This window comes from Capsicum annuum, chromosome 12 (assembly GCF_002878395.1).
Source record: "Capsicum annuum cultivar UCD-10X-F1 chromosome 12, UCD10Xv1.1, whole genome shotgun sequence".
NCBI lineage: Eukaryota > Viridiplantae > Streptophyta > Magnoliopsida > Solanales > Solanaceae > Capsicum > Capsicum annuum.
Genome location: NC_061122.1, coordinates 178,633,050 through 178,652,805, shown reverse-complemented (window position 1 = coordinate 178,652,805; position 19,756 = coordinate 178,633,050). Strand labels below are relative to the sequence as shown.

The following is a 19,756-nucleotide window of genomic DNA, read 5'->3' as shown; positions in this document are numbered from 1 at the left end:
ACAGCGCATACAGAATACCACTAGGACTATAATTCCCAATCCTTTTAGTCCTTCAATCACTTGCTATGATTTATTTAGCTGCTGGTAACTTCCTACGATTTAATTATACTGAATCTTAAAATATAATGGTCATTTGTTTACCATTAGCAGTTATAATTGCACCACAATCATCTGATGTTATTATAAACAAGAGATGGAGCTGAATCCTGATGAACTCAGCTACCGCAATCAAAACCACCTTTCACGTTACATCCTTATGACCTTCCGCATGATTATAAAACTTAAATCATTTAGGATACTGAAATTTTTCAAATATGCAACACTCATCATACAAGGAATGACGTGACATCAATCAAATCAAAGTTTTGCTCGTCTTTGCACTTCAGAAAAATCTTTTAAAACGTGTGTAATCATTGCAATAGGACTCCAAATTGAACAACACAGGCAAATTATCCGGAGCTTACTGGAAATTGTGGAATTATTGGAATCCAGGCTGAAAAATGGTTCCAACAAGAGTTTGAGTTGTATCAGCTAACGCCATTAACAGAGTAGGTGATGTGCTTGTGATCATCTACGACACCATCATGTGAGTTGGTAAGACTCTTCCGATCAGCTGCAACACCATTATCAGAGTCCGGTAGATTCTTCCGATCAGTTACAACACCATTATCATAGGCGGTAAGGTTCTTCTGATCAGTTTCAACACCATTATCAGAGTCGGAAAGGTTTTTCAGATCAGCTACAACAGCATTATCAGAGGCGGTAAGGTTCTTCTGATCAGCTTTTGCAGAAACTTCTATTTTGCTCTCACTAGGAGCAGTAAGAATTTTATAAATGAATTTTATCAACGAGCAGAGACCACCCAAGAAGTTATGATCAATGACACCCCGTCCTTCATAAACATGAGCAAAGTCGATCAGCTTGATTTGCGCACCTGGACTTTTTCCTTCCAATGCCAGCTCTTTTTCAAAGATCACCAGAATTGAGCAAGAATATAAATGGAATATAGTTTGATCCTCAAACCACGCTTTCAGCTCCAGTAACTGTGATAAAATGCCAGTAGAGCCTCCATAAACAGTTGATGCGAAAGCACAGTCTGGTTTTGAATCCAAATCATTCAATGTGTTAGAAGAAACAAATCTTCTTAGGACTAACTTGACCTCCTCTGTAGAGAGTTTCTGAGCAGCTTTCTTTCCAGGCTTCCAGAACCCTAATTCTTTGCTTCTATAGATTTGCAACCCCGATATCCTGAATCCTAATGGAAGGCTTGACGATTCTCGATCCTTTTTTAAGCACTTCTCAATGTATTTCTCAGATGCCTCAGGTGCCCATGTTCTTGAACCAATCTTAATGTCCATAATTGATGGATTGACACGACCTAGCGCAAGATCTTCCAAGACCAAGTGAAGCAGCAAGCCAGATCCATCAGATGCTTCTACAAGCTCAGTGCCATAAAAGGTGGGGAAAAATCTTCGAATGTGTTCCGGGATCCCACTATGAACAGGCAATGAACTATAGAAAGCAACCTCATTGGACCCTCGTTCATCACCTTGAAGAGGCTTGTAGAAGCGCCCCGATTCATCCACGAGGGGACCGAGCTTCCCCACACCCGCTTCATGTCCAGCGACTTGATGCTGAGGGACCTTAAGCATCTTCACAGAAAGTGAAGCACTTCAGAAAAAAAGAAGCGTAATTTTCTAGCGATCAAAGTCTCCAGCACACAAAGTCTTTCCTGTGAAATTGAGACCAAATTACAGCTCATATCAGCCTCTTGGGAAAGCACAAAGTTCAACCCAAGTTAAAGAATGGGAAATCTCTGAAGTTACTAGTACTTGCGAAATCAAGTAAAATTGAATTCTACTCCAGTTTTGCTGTTTGGGTTGCAAAATCATATGATATAATATGAATTAACATTCACCATGATAATCATTATGAATTTAAGACCAAGAAGATCCTAAAAATGAAAAGAACAACAATAAAAAAGATAGAAAAAAAGAACAATACAGGGGTCTCTCATACAGAGACTTAGTCATCATGTTTTTAAACTCGAGGGTATATTTGGGGTTGGCGGTTGGGGGGGGTCACGGTCTCGTAGCTGAGTTCGGTGTTATAGCCAAGAGGAAGAAATAGTTTTTTTTCTCTCACTTTCCTTTTTGGTTTGCTGGGTGAACGGATGAGGTTAATTTGAACAAAGGCCAGTTTCGTGCTGATTCAGTTTACACAATAAAACAATGGAACTATCTAAAGAGTAGCAGAAGCATTTAGTTAGGATTTCTTATGAAAACAAGTTGTTACTTAGGACGAATAATGTCACCTGCAGCTTCTGCCATGCCTGTTGTTCAAATATGAGTCCAACCACTAAGAACAACATGAATGGCCGACGAATAACATCTTTCATGGAAACACAATTATTACTTTCATCACGCATATGCACTTCCTTACTCTTACTTCCCCCAAATCCTATGCTTCAAAGTTCAAACTAGCTAAAGAAACTACCCGAGGAAGCTAACTTGCACAAAATGAAACCAAACATGGCACAAATTTAAGGACATATTTCATTAATACCAAACATGACACAAATTTAAGGACATACTTAATCACAAATCAAGGTTGATCATGTGAGATATGATAAGTTTTCTTCTTTAACTGTTCCTATCTGTCAGTACTCAAAACTCTTTAAACAAGATGTGATCTGTAAGACAATAAACCCAACTTCTTGTTGAATGTCATTTTATTGATGAGGTGGACACTTTCCTGACTGGCATGCCAAAACTTATACAGATCACAAATGAAACAACAGAAGAGTGCCACCACATATTTTCAGGTACGTAAGAACACAGTCAGTTTACAAGTCCCCGAACGGAGCAAAAAGTACTTCTCTTCTTTTGCTAGACTTGCTTTCACCTGATCTATCACCAACAATGATTCCATTTAGGGTTCAACTGCAGAGGGATGGATTGATTTAAAAACTAGTATCCACAAGAACAACCAAACAATGGCATTTTCCATTTTGGATAATTCATTTCCAGGACAAACAACACATACTTAACCTCTAATAAATGCACACACCCGAGAGTAAAAAAAAATAACACCTATAACAGCACTATTGAATTCTGCAGAAAATAGTTGGTTAAGGAAAAGAACAAGACACAAGTCAAGACATAAGAGATGCCAGCAAGCTTGATGCCACAATCTTGCGGAATAACATAAGTTTTTCACTCAAATATGTCTAGTACATTCCTTCTAATGAATATGTTTGGCATAGGTCAATCAAGTAACCTAAATCCCAAATAAGTTGGGAGTACAATATGAATTATTTGTATTCATCCAACTACATAGAATAAGTCAACATATACCAATCACATATACATCTGTATCAAATGAGTTAAAACAAGCTAAATGAAACATCCATATCCATTTTTGCTTTACTGCACAAGTGGATTATGAAAGAAAAATGTGAAAGAGGCCGAATCAAAAACATAACTCTTCATGAACAAATATGAGCAAAAGCTCAAAACTCAATCATGAAAGCACTAGCCATTGTTATATTTGGTAGGGAAAAAAATAGTCATGCAATTTATCTAAATACTAACACTTGGACCATTTCTATTCTAGTAAAGGTTGCACCAAGTTTCTCTTTCCAATTAGTTGCAGAGGCAGATCCAGCACGACCTCAAATATGGACAATACATAAATATAAAAACTTCAAAAAAAAGTCAAACGTGTACATATTTAATGGTACATCTATTGCTTTTAGATCTAGGATTGACCTCTAAAGTGATACATATGTAGATCACAGGTAAAAGATTGTAGTCACTGCGAAACAAATTGTAGCTTTAAGATTAAGCAGATTTAAGAACCTCATTTTTATCACAAACAGATTGCAAGAAACACTAAACAAAAATCTCAAATTTACCAAAAGTAAGAGCAAAAAGTGGTACCAGAGTAAGTTCTTCTACAATATAAAATATACAAGTGAACTACAAAATTAGACTAGCATGTACTAGCAACAAGAAAATACAAAGATTGAAAAATAAACCATAGAAACCAATGATTGCAACTTTATGTAAGTATTTATTTACCCTTAAATGTTAGTAAAATAGAAGTAAAATACATCAACTTTTCTTCAGCAAAAAAGCTGAATCACTGCCAAAGAATAAGAAACTATTGAAAAATAAAAAGACAAATATCAACAATCTTTACACAGAAAACGACATCGAAATTCGAAATAAATAATGCTTAGTATTGAACAACTTTTGAATTACACAGAAAATCCAAATAATTACCCTCTTTCAACTCCTCCTCCAAACAAACAGTCAATGTTTCCAACAGAGATTCTAATTGGGCATTTTCGGAAAGAACAAGGTTTAAATAGAAGAATGTGAAAGGATAGGCTACTGCCGCTTCATTATGTGAGGTGATGTGGAAGGTTGTACTTCAGACACGTGTTATTTGCTGAGTAGCTGCAGCAAATTGTAGTGGTGCAAGCATGCAGACAATTAAGACCCTTTGAAAGTAAAGTACTGTTCTGTAGTGTGGTAGATCCGAACTACTAAAAAGGGAGTCCGCTTTTATGGCACAGATTGGGTTTTTATTAACGGGTGGTTTAATAGAGTGTGTTACCAAAAATAGTGTATGTATTATTTTTGTATATTATGGATATTTTATTTAACACATTTATTGGTTATATATTTTTTTCGTCTCAAATTATTTGTCACTTGTCTTTTTTCATTAATCAAGAAGAGACAAAAAAAATTTCTATGTTTTAACCTTTGTATTGATTATTTTTTCTTTAAATTAAAATGTAAACATCATTTAATAGGGATACTATGGTAAACAAGCCATGTTATTTATTATTTTTCTTAATCAATGTATCACCTCAATTTGGGACGGATAATTTGAGACGGAGGGAGTAATTCATTGTGTGTTAAGCTATGTATTATTAATACCATCCTTTTTTATGTGTTAGTAATACAAAGCATTTCAACACATGCATTAACTTATTAAATGACAAATTTATCCTCAAAACCAAAGACTTGAAATTGGGGAAGATTGATAAAACAGGCGAAAACGACCATTTTCTTCAAATGAAACTCCTCCAAGTGGACTCCAGTGGAGGCGAAACCGCGAAGGTGTTAATCCAAGGGTGAATAAAGACTCTCCATTATTGAGAAGGGAGGTTGGAAGTGAAAACATAAGAATGAGGCATACCCTTTAGGATGAGGGATTTAAGCCTTGACTTGTCAAGTGGCAAGGACCCTCTCTAGTATTGTAGCATCGCAATTATTGACGAATACCTTGTATTTACTATTTTTATCGATAAGTTATCAGGATTTTCCCACCAAATACACAACATTCCTACCCCTGTGACATGTTAAGTACTCAAACACCTGCTCCACCACCTCTTCCGACGAGTAATATACTTCCCCATCATAATGGATTGGTAGGCGGATGTTGTCATTTTTCCTAATTGTCATGAGATATATGTGAAGCTTTTAATGAAAAGGGGAGTATTTTGATAAATAAACATCTTTTTTATAAAAATTATGTCAATAGATATTATTTTTATTCATTAAACCAAATATTGTGTAAGAACTGATATTTGCATAACTAATAACAGCATTACTAATACTTGCATTAGTAATGCAAGAATTAATAATACATCCTATTCAATATTATTCTTATACATTCTACCAAACGACCCCTAAATTGATCATTAGTCAAACAAGTTGTTTTTATTTTTAATGATAATAATAATAATAATAATTTATTTTTTCTTTCTTTTTTATTTTGTTCTATTTTGTCTTTGTGAATGAAAAGCTAGCTCTCATGAAATACAGATACATAAGAATAAGTGAAACCCAAATTAAAAAAATAGTAGTCATACGTCAAAGACGAGAATAGTCCCTATAATAACGACGTCAGATGCCTCAACCTCAGTCTTGCTTGGGAGGCATAATAGTGAGCTCTATCAGCAAACTGGACAACCTTCCTAGCAGGTTGCGCTCCACCCTTTCCTATATTATCATTACCTCGGTTTCTACCGCAGCCTCTCCGATTATTACCCGGTGTTCACACCGGCAAGAAGCCGACCTTTGTTCGGATAGTGCCTATCCTGTGAACAACCATTACCATTTCCATTATGCCCATCACCTCTACTAACAGGAACCACAACATTAGCCTGCTGATGACCCTATAACCCAATCTGTCTCTAAGGACATTCTCTCTTGAAGTGTCCTACAACACCACAAGTATAACAATCTCGCTCAAGAGAAGGACTATTGGCTGAAGAATAAGAAGCCATTTTGGCTCCTAGTAGCTGAGGGCTACTGAACATCCCTCGAATGACCATATGTTGAAGTTGGCAGAGCTGACTGAATGAGGTAGGATGAATACGCCTGCTGGCTATGAACCTTGGAGTAAACACCATCAAAATTACTCTTATTTTGGGACTTATAATGGTTATATGCATTTTGGGACTTTTTTGCTAACACCTTCATCTAACCAACTTCCTTCACCCCTTCCCTTATTTCTACATAATTAGCCATACCATTAAAGGACTTTACTGCAGAAGTCATATGCATGAAAAACCTACAAATCAGTTTCCAAGCCTTTCATAAACAATTAAATTCTTTTATGCCAATTAACTGAGTAGCATAACGAGATAAAGCATAAAACTTGGTCTCATAGGTTGCTACAAAAATATTACCCTATTCAAGGTCCAAAAACTCATCCTTAGTAGGATCACGAAGAATACGGGGACTATACTAATACAAAAATAGGGTAAAAAACTAAGCCCATGTTGATAGATGCAAAGCTAGTGACCAACACTCCATATACGCTCTTCTGTACTACTTTTCATCACCTTACAGATGAAAATTGACAAACTCAACATTGTTGTAATACCCTGTACTTTTTTCTAGCTAATTTCATCTTAAGAATATCTAATATTAGCTTCTAAATTGAATGATGGTTATTCCATGAGGAATTCTCAATATTTTCGATTTTTTTCATGGAGAAAATTCAATAAGCTTTCCATCGATATAAGATTTGCCCAAATTCGATAACCGGGTCAGAAGTTATGACTATTTCAAGTTCCCGTCATAAAACAACGCCATATAAGTCAGTGGCATGCCGCGCCACAAGAGGAAATGGCATTTGGCAAATTTCGGTAGGGGTCCGCAATTATGGCATGTCGCGCTAGGGCCCAAATTCAGAATTGTCCTTTTCCAGTGTCTTAGCACGATTTCCTCCGTGTTGCGCCAAAGTTCCAGGTCGCAAAAGAAAGGGCAACGCAATGGCTCCGTGTCACTCCCTATAATATGTTTAATTAAATTCCTAGTTGAAGGAAAAGTGCCTAACTAGCATGATACCATGAAATCCCTATGTATGTACAAGTTATGCCTATCACATGTTTTGATGAAATGCTTCTATAAATGTATTATGGATTATGTTGTTAATTATATGTTCAAGTAAGTTATGCTTGGTTAGTTTCCTTCCATCGAGTCCTGGGGGTACTCGTACCCAAAACATTAGTTGTGTGCCTAGAGCTATGTCATGTTTTCATGATACTCTCAGTCAAGCTATGAATCCTTAGACTTCAGACAGTCTTATGACTCAGTAAAATCTCCATGATCTCATGAACTCAGACAGTTATCAGTTATTAGTAGTATTCCATCAGTCAATGAAGTTTAGTAATTCAGCTCATGTTCAGCTCAGTAAATCATGTTCAGTGTCTATTCAGGTAGGAGTAGAAGTTAGCACCGAGTGAACCCAAGAATGGGGACACACACTATCAGATGAGGGTATGATCCTTAGCAGTCATCTTACGTTCCAGAACTATGTATCCAGCATAAGTTGGGACATCAACACTGTCCAATGAGGGTTAATGAGGTGGATAAGCACTGTCAGATAAGGGCCCCACCGTTCTTATATAGGGGACACTATCAGATGAGGGTCGCCCACAGCTTATCCTTACCGGTGGTGCGGTATTGACACCCTTCTAATTGGTTTTACAGATTAGACCCCAACTCAGCCATAATGGCATATTAGGGGCATGTCAATTAGATAACTACTTCCCACAGTTTCATGTTACGGAACTAGGACTGTCAGATATAGTCAATCAATCTCAGTAAGAGAACTCAAATAGTTCTTCAGATTTCAGGACTGTCAGATACAATCAACTCAGATACAGTATAGAACTCAAATAGTTCCATCAGATTCAGGACTGTCAGATACAGTCACTCATGTTATCAGTTATATTCAGATTCAGCAATCATGTTATCACAGTATTAGTATCAGTTGTTATGTTTTATATATGTATTCTCATGCTCATGATAGTTAGTTAGTTATTATTATTGTTCATTTATATGAACCCCATGAATTCATCTTACCTGACATGCATACCAGTATATTCAAAGTACTGACGCATTTGTGCTATGGTGTCTTATACCATTGGTTCACAGACACGAGCTCCAGAGCAATGGTAGGTTCTAGATATCCGCAGACAGAGTTAGAAGTGAGTTCTCATCTTTCGAGAACATGATTATTTCCCTATTATCTCATTAATTAGTTTATTAGTTGGAGTTAGTTGGGGACATGTCCCATCAACTCCTTACTCAGACAGTTCAGTCAATTAGAGGCTTTCTAGACTAATATGTTTCAGACTTCAGTATGTTCAGTTTAGTTTTAGGTATTCTATTACCCCACACGGATGTTATATCATTCAGATCATGTTCAATATTGAATCTTATGGCCTTTTAGTTTATGTTTCTGCATTATAAAGTATTTTATATAGTATACAGGTACAGATATCAATCATGGGTTAGCTTATGGTCCTTCGAGGTCATAAGCACTATGTAGCATTCCGGGTACCAGATTTGGGGCATTACAAACTTGTTATCAGAGCCTAAGGTTTAATAAAGTCCTAGGAAATCTGAAAGCCGCATCTAGTAGAGTCTTATACATGGGTGTGTTTCGCACCACATTTATGTGCAAGAGGCTATAAGATGTTTTAGGAATAATTTCCCTTCTTTCGGTATTCATTTCATGCTAGTGAGCATAATCTCAAGTCAATCTCCTAGTCTAATCTGTTTTCCCCTTTCTTCTATAGAATATGCCTCCTAAAAGAAGAAACGAAAATCAGTCAGCCCCCAGCCCGAAGATCCTTTAGGCGATCATGTTTCTCATGCGGAGTTTAGGGTCGCATTCACTACTCTTTATCATTTAGTTTCCACTCAAAATGAATGTCCTGTAGTCATTCCGGCCAACCCAAGGGCTAATTTAGTAGCAGCTAGGATTCGAGACTTCACCCGAATGAATCCTCCATCATTTCTCGGGTCTAAGGTATATGATGACCCTCAGGAATTCATTAATCAGGTCCAAAAGGTGAAAGATATCATGAGGGTGACTACTGTTGAGAGTGTTGAGCTAGCTGCATATCAGTTGTAGGATGTATCTCATACTTAGTTCAAACAGTGGAAGTTAAAGAGGTTAGATGATGCAGGTCCTACAGAGTGAGAGGAGTTTGTCACTGCATTCTTAGACAGATTATTTCTCCAAGAGCTTAAAGAGGCTAAGGTGCTAGAATTCATCAACCTCAGGTAGGGAAATATGATGGTGGAAGAGTATTCTCTTAAGTTTAATTAATTAGCCAGATATGCCCCTTATGTGGTTGCAGACAGCAGAGCCAAGATGAGTAAGTTCGCTTCAGGGGTAAATGATAGCATAGTAAATGAGTACAAATCTGCCATGCTGAACAGTGACATAACTTTAACCAGGCTTATGAATTATGCTCAGTAGATAGAGAAGCAGAAGATTAAGCAGAGGGAGAAGCAGAATAAGAGAGCAAAGACAGGTAGTTTCAACTTCGCATATCCTAAATCAAAAGAAGGAAATCGTTCCTAGTTTCTTCCTAAGTCATCAGTTCTAGCCCCTTCTTCAGCCAGTGCTCTAATTTCTAAGTTTAGGAAGGGTAACAGAGATAGAGCGCCAGGCTCTAGGTCTCAGGGCAGTGTTAGGAATGCCTGAACTAATCTCCTTTGTCAGACTTATGGTAAGAACCATAAGTGTACTTACAGAGCTGGTAGCGATGTCTATTTTGGTTGAGGCAAGCCAGGACACAGAGTCAGAGACTGCCCTCAGTCAGGTTATCAGAGCTATCTCCGCTTCTCATCTCAGTCCAGTTGCCCAAATCAGCAGGGTGCCACCACCAGTGCTACCAGTAGGCAACACCCAAATCGTCTTTTTGCTCTTTAGTCCCAATAAGATCAGGGAAATTCTCTTGATGTGGTTACCGGTACGTTATAGATCTTTCATGTGCATGTGTATGCTTTACTAGATTTAGAAGCTTCTTAGTATTTTATCACTCCTTATATAGCAGTCGATTTCAGAGTTAGTCCCAAAATTCTAGCAGAGCCCTTTTCAGTCTCTACCCTAGTGGGTAAAACCATCATAGCCTGATGAGTATACAGGAACTGCCCAGTTATGATATCTCAAAAAGTCACTTTAGCATACTTAGTCGAATTAGAGATGACTAATTTTGATGTCATTCTCGACATGGATTAGCTTCATTCCTGCTATGCCACAGTCGACTGCAGAAATAGATTAGTCAAGTTTCAGTTCCCAATTAAACCCGTCCTAGAGTAGAAGGATAGTGATCCATTTTTAAAGGTAAGCTTGTTTCCTACCTTCGGGCATGGAAAATAATATCTAAAAGATGTATCTATCATCTTGTTCGAGTTAGGGACACTAGTTTCAAAACTCCCAGTCTGGAATTAGTCCCATAGTGAATGAATATTCAGATGTCTTTCCTGAAGATCTTTCAAGAATTTCTGCCGAAAGAAAAATAGACTTCGACATTGATTTTCTTCTAGATACTCAGCCCATATCTATTCTGCCATATAGAATGGCACCAGCAGAACTCAAAGAACTAAAAGAACAATTAAAGGATATCTTAGATAAGGGATGCATTAAGCCCAATATTTCCCCATGGGGCGCTCTAGTATTATTTATGCACAAGAAAGATGGTTCTATTAGGATGTGTGTAGACTACTGTCAACTCAATAAGGTCACAGTCAAGAAAAGTATCCTCTTCCCATAATCGATGACTTGTTTGATAAAATTCAGGGTGCCAGTTATTTCTCTAATATAGATCTCAGATTTGGCTATTATCAGCTCAAAGTTAGGGAATATGACATTCTGAAAATAGCTATTCGTATTTGGTATGTCATTTTGAATTCTTAGTTATGTCCTTTGGTCTTACCAATGCCGCAGCCGCTTTCATAGACTTTATGATCCGTGTGTTCAAGTAGAACTTGGACATGTTCGTCATAGTCTTCATAAATGATATTCTGGTCTATTCCCGCAGTGAGCACGATCATCCAGACCATCTCAGGAAAGTACTTCAGACTCTTAGAGATCATCAGCTATTCACCAAATTTAGTAAGTACGAGTTTTGGCTAAGGTTAGTAGCATTTCTTGGTCACAACATTTTTGGTGATGGCATTAGAGTAGATCCTTAAAAGATCGAAGCAATAAGAAACTGGACTGGCCTTGTCTCTCCATCAGATATTTGGATTTTCTTGGGTTTGGCTAGCTATTACAGATGGTTTGTTAAGAGATTTTCTTCTATTGTATCCCCTATGTCCAGACTGACTTAGAAGAAAGTCAAGTTTCAGTGGTCAGATCCTTGCGAGAAGAGTTTTTAGAAGTTAAAGACTCAACTCACCTCAGCTCCAGTTCTATCTCTTCCAGATGGTTTAGATGGGTTCATAGTGTATTGTGATACATCCAGAGTAGGTTTGGGTTGTGTCCTCATCTAGCATGGTAAGGTCATAACCTACGTTTCTAGACAACTTAAACCTCATAAAAGGAATTATCCTACTCATTGTCTTGAGGTAGCAGTTGTAGTCTTTGCCTAGATGATTTGGAGGAATTATCTCTACAGAGTTCATGTAGATGTCTTCACAGATCATAAGAGTCTTCAGTATGTATTTTCTAAAAAAGATCTCAATCTTCGTAAGAGAAGGTGGTTAGAGCTCTTGAAATATTATGACATGAGTGTCCTTTATTATCTAGGTAAGGCCAATGTAGTGGCCGACGCTCTCAGTAGACTATCCATGGGTAGTCTTTCTCATGTTAAGGACTGTAAGAAGAAGTTAGCTCAGTCGATACAGATGAGGGTGATATATGGGTTCAGAGTAGTTTAGAATCATCTCTAGTTTCTGAGGTAAAAGAAAATCAAGATAGAGATCCCATCCTTTTCAAGTTGAAAGAGTCAGTTCAGGATTAGAAAATAGAGGTTTTCTCCCAAGAGGGAGATAGTGTTCTTCATTGTCAAGGTCATCTCTGTGTTCCAGGTATAGATGAATTAAGTCAGCGATTTCTTGTAGAAACGCATGGTGGGATGTACCGCAACTTACGGGAAATCTATTAGTAGAGTGGGATAAGAGAGTTATTACAGAGTTTGTGGCTACGTGCTCTACATGTCAGCAGATTAAGATAGAGCATCAGAAACCTAGTGGGTCCATTCAGGAGTTCAGTATTCCTACTTGGAAGTGGAAAGTTGTGACCATGGACTTCGTGATGGGTTTGCCTCGAACTCGTCATCAGCATAATTGAGTCTGGGTCATTGTAGATAGAATGACCAAATCATATCATTTTCTTCTAGTTCATACCTCTTATTCAGCCGAGGATTATGCCAAACTCTATATCAGGGAGTTGGTCAGATTGCACGGTGTTCCGCTATCTATTATCACAGACAGAGATACCCAGTTCAGCTCTCATTTCTGGAAAGCATTCCAAAAGGGTCTTGGTACCCGAGTTCATCTTAGTACAGCCTTTCATCCTCAGACAGATGGTCAAGCAGAAAGGACCATTCAGACGTTAGAAGATATGCTAAAGGCATGTGTAATAGATTTTAAGGAAAGTTGGGATGACCACTTACCTTTGATTGAATTTGCATACAATAACAACTATCATTCCAATATTTAGATGGCTCCATTTGAAGCTCTCTATGGTAGGAGATGTAGATCTCTAATTGGTTGGTTTGAAGTTAATGAGGCATCAATCATAGGTCCTAACTTGGTATTTGACGCCTTAAAAAAAGTCCAGTGGATTAGAGAAAAACTCTAGGCTGCTCAAAGTCGACAGAATTCTTATACAGATATTTGTAGAAAAGATCTCGAGTTTGAGATTGGTGATCCTGTCTATCTAAAGATCTCTCCCATGAAGGGAGTGAAAAGATTTGGAAAGAAGGGAAAGCTCAGTCCGCGATATGTTGGTCCCTTCAAGATTCCCAGTCGCTTTGGCAAGGTAGCCTATAAGCTTGAATTGCCTTTAGATCTAGCCTCAGTTCATCCTTTCTTTTATGTCTCTTTACTCAAGAAGTGCATAGGTGACCCATCAGTTGTAGTCCTTATTTAGACTATTGATGTTCAGAACACTCTCTCTTATGAAGAGATTCTAGTCGAGATCTTAGACTATTAGACTCGTAGACTGAGGAACAAAGAAGTCCCTCTAGTTAAGGTCCTTTGGCGAAATCAATCCTTCGAAGGAGCTACTTGGGAAGTAGAGGCAGTCATGCGTACCAAGTTTTCTCATCTCTTCTTCGCCAACTCAGATCATGCTTAAGGTAACAATTCTCCTTAAGCTCACTCAATTTCATTTCAATGTTCATCACAAACATGGCATGCAGTTTTATGCCCATATTCCAATTAGAAACTTGGTATCAAGTACCATTGCATATTCAGTCATGCACACATGTATCAGTTCAGTTATGTAATTATGCATTAGACATGCATTCTCATTATGAGAAACTTAGTTCTTCAAAACACTCAGTCATGTATTCATGAATCAGTTACACATGCATCAGATATGCATATTTAGTATTATATGTTCAACTTTTCAGTCATGTCAGTTATGAGATCATGTTCCAGTTATTCATGTTAAGTATGAACGTCAGTTATCTTTTGTCCCCTCTCAGTCAACCTCATTCTAGGATGAATGTTCTCAAGGGGGAGATATTATAATACCCCATACGTTTTCCTAGCTAATTTTATCTCAAGAATGACTAGTATTAGATTCTAAATTAAATAATGTCATTCCATGAGGAATTCTCAAGATTTTCCCTTTTTCATGGGGGAAATTCAATAAGCTTTCCATCGATATAAGATTCGCCCAAATTTGATAACCGGGTTAGAAGTTACGACTATTTTAAGTTTGCATCATAAAATAGCACCATATTAGTCAGTGGCGCGCCGCGCCACAAGAGGAAATGGCATTTAGCAAATTCTAGTAGGGGTCCGCAATTATGGCACATCGTGCTAGGGCCCAAATTCAGAATTGTCCTTTTCCAATGTCTTAGCGTGATTTCCTCTGCGTCGTACCAAAGTTCCAGGTTGCAAAAGAAGGGGAAATGCGATGGTTCCGCGTCGCGCCACCCCTCAGTTTCCCAATTATCAAATTCCAGTGACACGGTGCGATTGCACCACGTTGCACCAGGGGTTCAGTTTGGGAAAATTTTACTGAAATTACAAGACGCATCCAGGGTTAAAAGGGTCAATTTCCCACCCCTATTTAAGCCCTTTAATACGTGATTTAGCCACTTTTCATCCAAAATATGCTCTCTTCTTGCAAAAGCCTCTCAAGAACAACCTAGGGATTTTCATAGAAGATTCAGAATCTAGATTTTCCTCCATCAATCTTTACAAAATCACGAACTAAGGTATGCATAGTATTCATTCATAGACTCCTTTCATCCATGAAGCCTAAGAATCCCTTTTCTAAATTCATGTTTGTGGATTTTCTTATGAATTTCATGATTGGGCTGCTCTTGTTCATGTGGATAATGTGAAATCGAATTCTACTCCATGTTAGGTGATAAATTCTATATGTGTTAAATTATTATAGATATAGATTCATGTGAACCTATAGCTAAACCCTTGTATGATGAAATTAGAATTAAACTATGATGTTTAATTATTGTACAATGATGTTTACATATACCATGCCTACAGTATGTTTGATTAAATGCCCAAATGAAGGAAAAGTGTCTAACTAGCATGATACCAAGAAATCCCCATGTATGTACAAGTTATGTCTATCACATGTTTTGATGAAATGCTTCTATAAATGTATTATGGATTATGATGTTAATTATATGTTCAAGTAAGTTATGCTTGGTCAGTTTCCTTTCATCGAGTCCTGGGGGTACTCATACCCGAAACATTAGCTGTGTGTCTAGAGCCATGTCATGTTTCACGATACTCTCAGTCAAGCTATGAATCCTTAGACTTTAAATAGTCTTATGACTCAGGAAAATCTCCATGATCTTATGACCTCAGTCAGTTATCAGACATCAGTAGTATTCTGTCAGTCAACGAAGTTCAGTAATTCTGCTCAGGTTCTGCTTAGTAAATCATGTTCAGTGTCCATTTAGATAGGAGTAGAAGTTAGCACCGAGTGAACCCAAGGATGGGAACATAAACTATCAGATGAGGGTGTGATCCTTAGCAGTCATCCTTACATTCAAGAACTATGTAACCAGCATAGATTGAGACATCAACACTGTCCGATGAGGGTTGATGAGATGGATAAACACTGTCAGATAAGGCCCCCACCGTTCTTGTATAGGGGACACTATCAGATGAGGGTCGCCCATAACTTTTTTTTACCGGTGGTGCGGTATTGACACTCTTTCAATTGTGGTTACAGATTAGACCCCAACTCAGCCATGATGGCATATTAGGGGTATATCGGTTAGATAACTACTTTCCTTAGTTTCTTGTTACAGAATTAGGACTGTCAAATACAGTCAATCAGTCTCAGTAATAGAACTCAGATAGTTCTTCAGATTTTAGGACTATTAGATACAGTCAACTCAGATACAGTACAAAACTTAGATAGTTCCATCAGATTCAGGATTGTCAGATACTGTCACTCATGTTATCAGTTATATTCAGATCCAGTAATCATGTTATCACAGTATTAGTGTCAGTTGTTATGTCTCATGCATGTATTCTCACGCTCATTATAGTTAGTCAGTTATTATTATTGTTCATGCATATGAACCCCATGCATTCATCCTAACTCACTTGCATACAAGTACATTCAAAGTACTGACGTATTTGTGCTATGGTGTCTTATACCATAGGTTCAAAGACACGAGCTCCAGAGCAATAATAGGTTCCAGATGTCCGCAGACAGAGTTAGAAGTGAGTTCTCATCTTTCGAGGACATTATTATTTATCTATTATCTCATTAATCAGTTTATTAGTTGGAGTTGGTTGGGGATATGTCCCATTAACTCCTTACTCAGACAGTTCAGTCAGTTAAAGGCTTTCTAGACTATCATGTTTCAGACTTTAGTATGTTCAATTTTGTTTTGGGTATTCTATTACCCCACATAGATGTTATATCATTTAGATCATGTTCAGTATTGAGCCTTATGGCCTTTTAGTTCATGTTTCTGCATTATAAAGTATTTTATCCAATATACAGGTACAAATATCAATCATGGGTTAGCTTATGGTCCTTCGGGGTCATGATCACCATGTAGTGTTTTGGGTACCAGATTTAGGGGAGTTACAATTGTACTGCTCAATAATACCCATTTTATATAGCAGTCTTAGAGACAACTAAATTAGGAGGTTTTATCTTCAAAAACTTGGTCAACATGTCATCCTCTTTCCCATTCATGACAAGACCTATCACCACCCCTAGCCATGGCGGGTATCTCAATTACCACGTGGATCGGAGACCACCCCCTTCACCTGACCTAGTCAACACAATAACCTCGCAGTGGGATAAGTTTTGAATATATAATAAGGTACGATTTTAATTAAATAAAGACATCAAAGTATAACCATAGCCAATACTAACGGGTATCAGCATCAATGCCAATACCAATACCATTTCTGATACCACTATCGACACCGCCCATACTAATAGTAGTCTGACAAAACCTTTAATTAAATCCAAAGAGCATCCGGTTGTAACATGCCCCCGACCATAGCCAAAAACCAAAGTCTGAAATATAGAACATATAAACCTTAAAGGAAGCCTTACGAATTATGTAAGCTCACTACCTCAATGTCAATGCACGAACCAACTCAAACACCTGATCACTATGTATGAAAAAAAAAGATGTTATGCAACCTGAATTGGATGGGGACGACTTCTGAAGATGGTTAGCAGTTGGAATGCTAGCATGTAACTCAGGAATAGAGGAATAAAATAATGTCATCATTCAAAACCAAGTCAAATCATCATATCCAATCACAGGTATACATACATATATATATATATATATAGTTTTGGGATAAGCAGCAAGGCATTACACAAACATTGAAAACCTTAATCTAGGTTGTGTAGCATAACCATCATATAATAAGGAACCCACAAGATATATGGGCCCAACTCTCCCCTAGATTGAAGAGTCCTAGTGCATGTAGCTTCACAAACTAGAGAATATCCATAATCATATATGCCATTATGCGAGACTCGAACCTCCTAACATAGTCAAGGTGACTTAAGCACCAATATATAAAATATGAGGGACTCAAACCTCCCATTCATATATTCAATCAGGGGACTCAAACCTCCCGATCATATAGATACCCACACTTGCTAGTGCCGTTTCCAGTATTAGTCCTTCAGACTCCACTTTGATGTCTGACTACATATCCCACTTTATAGCCCAATTTAAAACATTCAGTACACATATACACATCCATTAATCCAATTACTTACCATAGGCATCTAGTTGGTATTGTCATACCAACCCCCAGTTACAAGCGTACAACATGCCATAACCATTATTAATCAATCTTGGGACTCGAACCTATTATCTAAATAAAGACATCAATTCAATTCAACATTTAGGGACTCAGAACCAATTAGACACTCAAACCACCAAGGTTACAATCCAAATCAATTTATGGCCAACAAGGCCTTCACAAAATCATTTGCCAATTATCAACATTCATAGGCCAATGCCTCAGTTCAAACACAATTCATATGTGACAAAATTCTTCTCATTGATATTTTCACAAACAATTTAAGGGTATACCATTATCAAATTATTATTCAAGCCAAAAACCATTAAGTCTAGGGTTAAACATAACCTCTTTCCTTAAACTATAATTTTCATGCACCTACATATGCAAAACCATTATTAAAACATGTATAATCATAAGTTCAAACATGAGAAAATAGTACTCAACATTATGCATTCAAACCCTCAACCATGTCTTTCAAACCCACCATTAATGAACCATAACAATGTTTAAAATACATTATTTTTGTGAACTAATAATGAAAGAAAAGTCACATGCCTGAATAATGAAGATTCATAGAGAGAATTTGATCCTTAAGCCCTTAGATGACGACTTTGAAGAAATCCTAACCCAATCTTTCTTGAGAGGCTTTAGAGAGAGTTTTGAGAGTGTTTGATCTTGTAAAAGGCTTAATAAATGACCAAAAGGTGTTATAAGACATGGGGTCTTAAGGGTTTGGGGTGGAAAATATCCAAAGTACCCCCAGCTTAAAACTGTAAAATCCCGCCTTTGGTGAGTAAAGACATTGACTCGTCACCACAACTTATGACTCATACCATTGAGTCATCACCAAGATAGAGAATTGGACACCACACACTATCCAACTTATTACTTCCAAGTTCAAATCATCACTAGACCACATGACTCGTATGTTCTAGTCATGACCAATACAGAATGTAAATAGCTTGGAAACTGGACAACATATGATTGAACCCTAACCACTCATCACATGATCATATGCCTAGTTAGGAGTCTCTAATAATTTGAATTGAACTTAGCCAATATCATATTTACCAACATATGACTAGGGTCCCTAGACCCGTCACTACACCATATGAGTCATGGTGTAAGTCATATGATGATCATAAGTTTCAAGACACAAGAAATTTTACAAGTGCCAAAGTTTGGGTATTTCAGGACCTAACAACGAATGAGGAAAGATCTCAATCCCCAAGGCCTCACCTATTCTAGGAGAAATGAAGAAATTAGCTGAACACTTAGAAACTAATAAGCAGATATAGCATGAGTGGCTCCAGTAACGGTCAATCCACTCAGAAAAGAAAACATCTACTGAAAACCATCTTAAAAGACATAGAAAGTATTGCACCTCGAACTGATGCCACCTCTTCCTGCTCCATAATATCTTCATTTATCTTATCAACCTCCTCATAATAATCCTGCAGTGAGGGAGAAGTTACTAACCACTGACGAGGCTCATCAACTACTACTCAAGCTCCACCCCTGGTGGGTGTGGCTCCCGCTCTTATCCTTTGTCTACCCCTTTCATACCCTCGACCTTGAGTAGCCAGTTTCTTAGTTGGAGCTATTAGTGTAGGGGCTGCGACTTTGGCTTGATTTTGTCAAGTAATCACCATCAGTGAATGAAAGAACAAAATAAGTCAAAAAATAATTTTTATTACCAGATATCAATTGGAATTAGTCATACCATAACTGAAGAAAGAAATAATATTTTCCTAAACTCCTATATCCTCTCATAGAAAAGTATTGATGTTTCTATACCATTTTTCAAGACTTTACTAGACCCATTTTGGTACAATGAGATAAAAAAACCTAAGGCTCTACTACCAACTTTGTCACAACCCAAACTCATCGTGAGTTGTACCCATCTAACTCCTAGTGGGAGAACCAATTAACTAATAAGTCAGCAATTTATGACTTATTTGAATTAATATAGTAAG

At 37.5% G+C, this 19,756-nt stretch overlaps 1 protein-coding gene across 4 annotated transcripts; it reads right to left on the bottom strand.

Annotated features, from left to right (window-relative positions):
- Positions 1–272: 272 nt before the first annotated feature.
- Positions 273–4,553, bottom strand: LOC107851080 (inositol polyphosphate multikinase alpha). Of its 4 annotated transcripts, none has more exons than XM_016695983.2 (2): positions 4,287–4,553; positions 273–1,732 (listed from the first exon to the last, which is right to left on the bottom strand). In XM_016695983.2, the coding sequence occupies exon 2, from the start codon at positions 1,650–1,652 to the stop codon at positions 528–530; it is 1,125 nt and encodes a 374-aa protein (XP_016551469.2). In that variant the 5' UTR covers positions 1,653–1,732; positions 4,287–4,553; the 3' UTR covers positions 273–527. The 4 variants fall into 4 exon arrangements, with proteins under 4 accessions (XP_016551469.2, XP_016551471.2, XP_016551473.2 ...); XM_016695985.2 differs by lacking the exon at positions 4,287–4,553 and adding an exon at positions 4,083–4,260; XM_016695987.2 differs by lacking the exon at positions 4,287–4,553 and adding an exon at positions 3,942–4,035.
- Between the last annotated feature and the right edge of the window lie 15,203 nt (positions 4,554–19,756).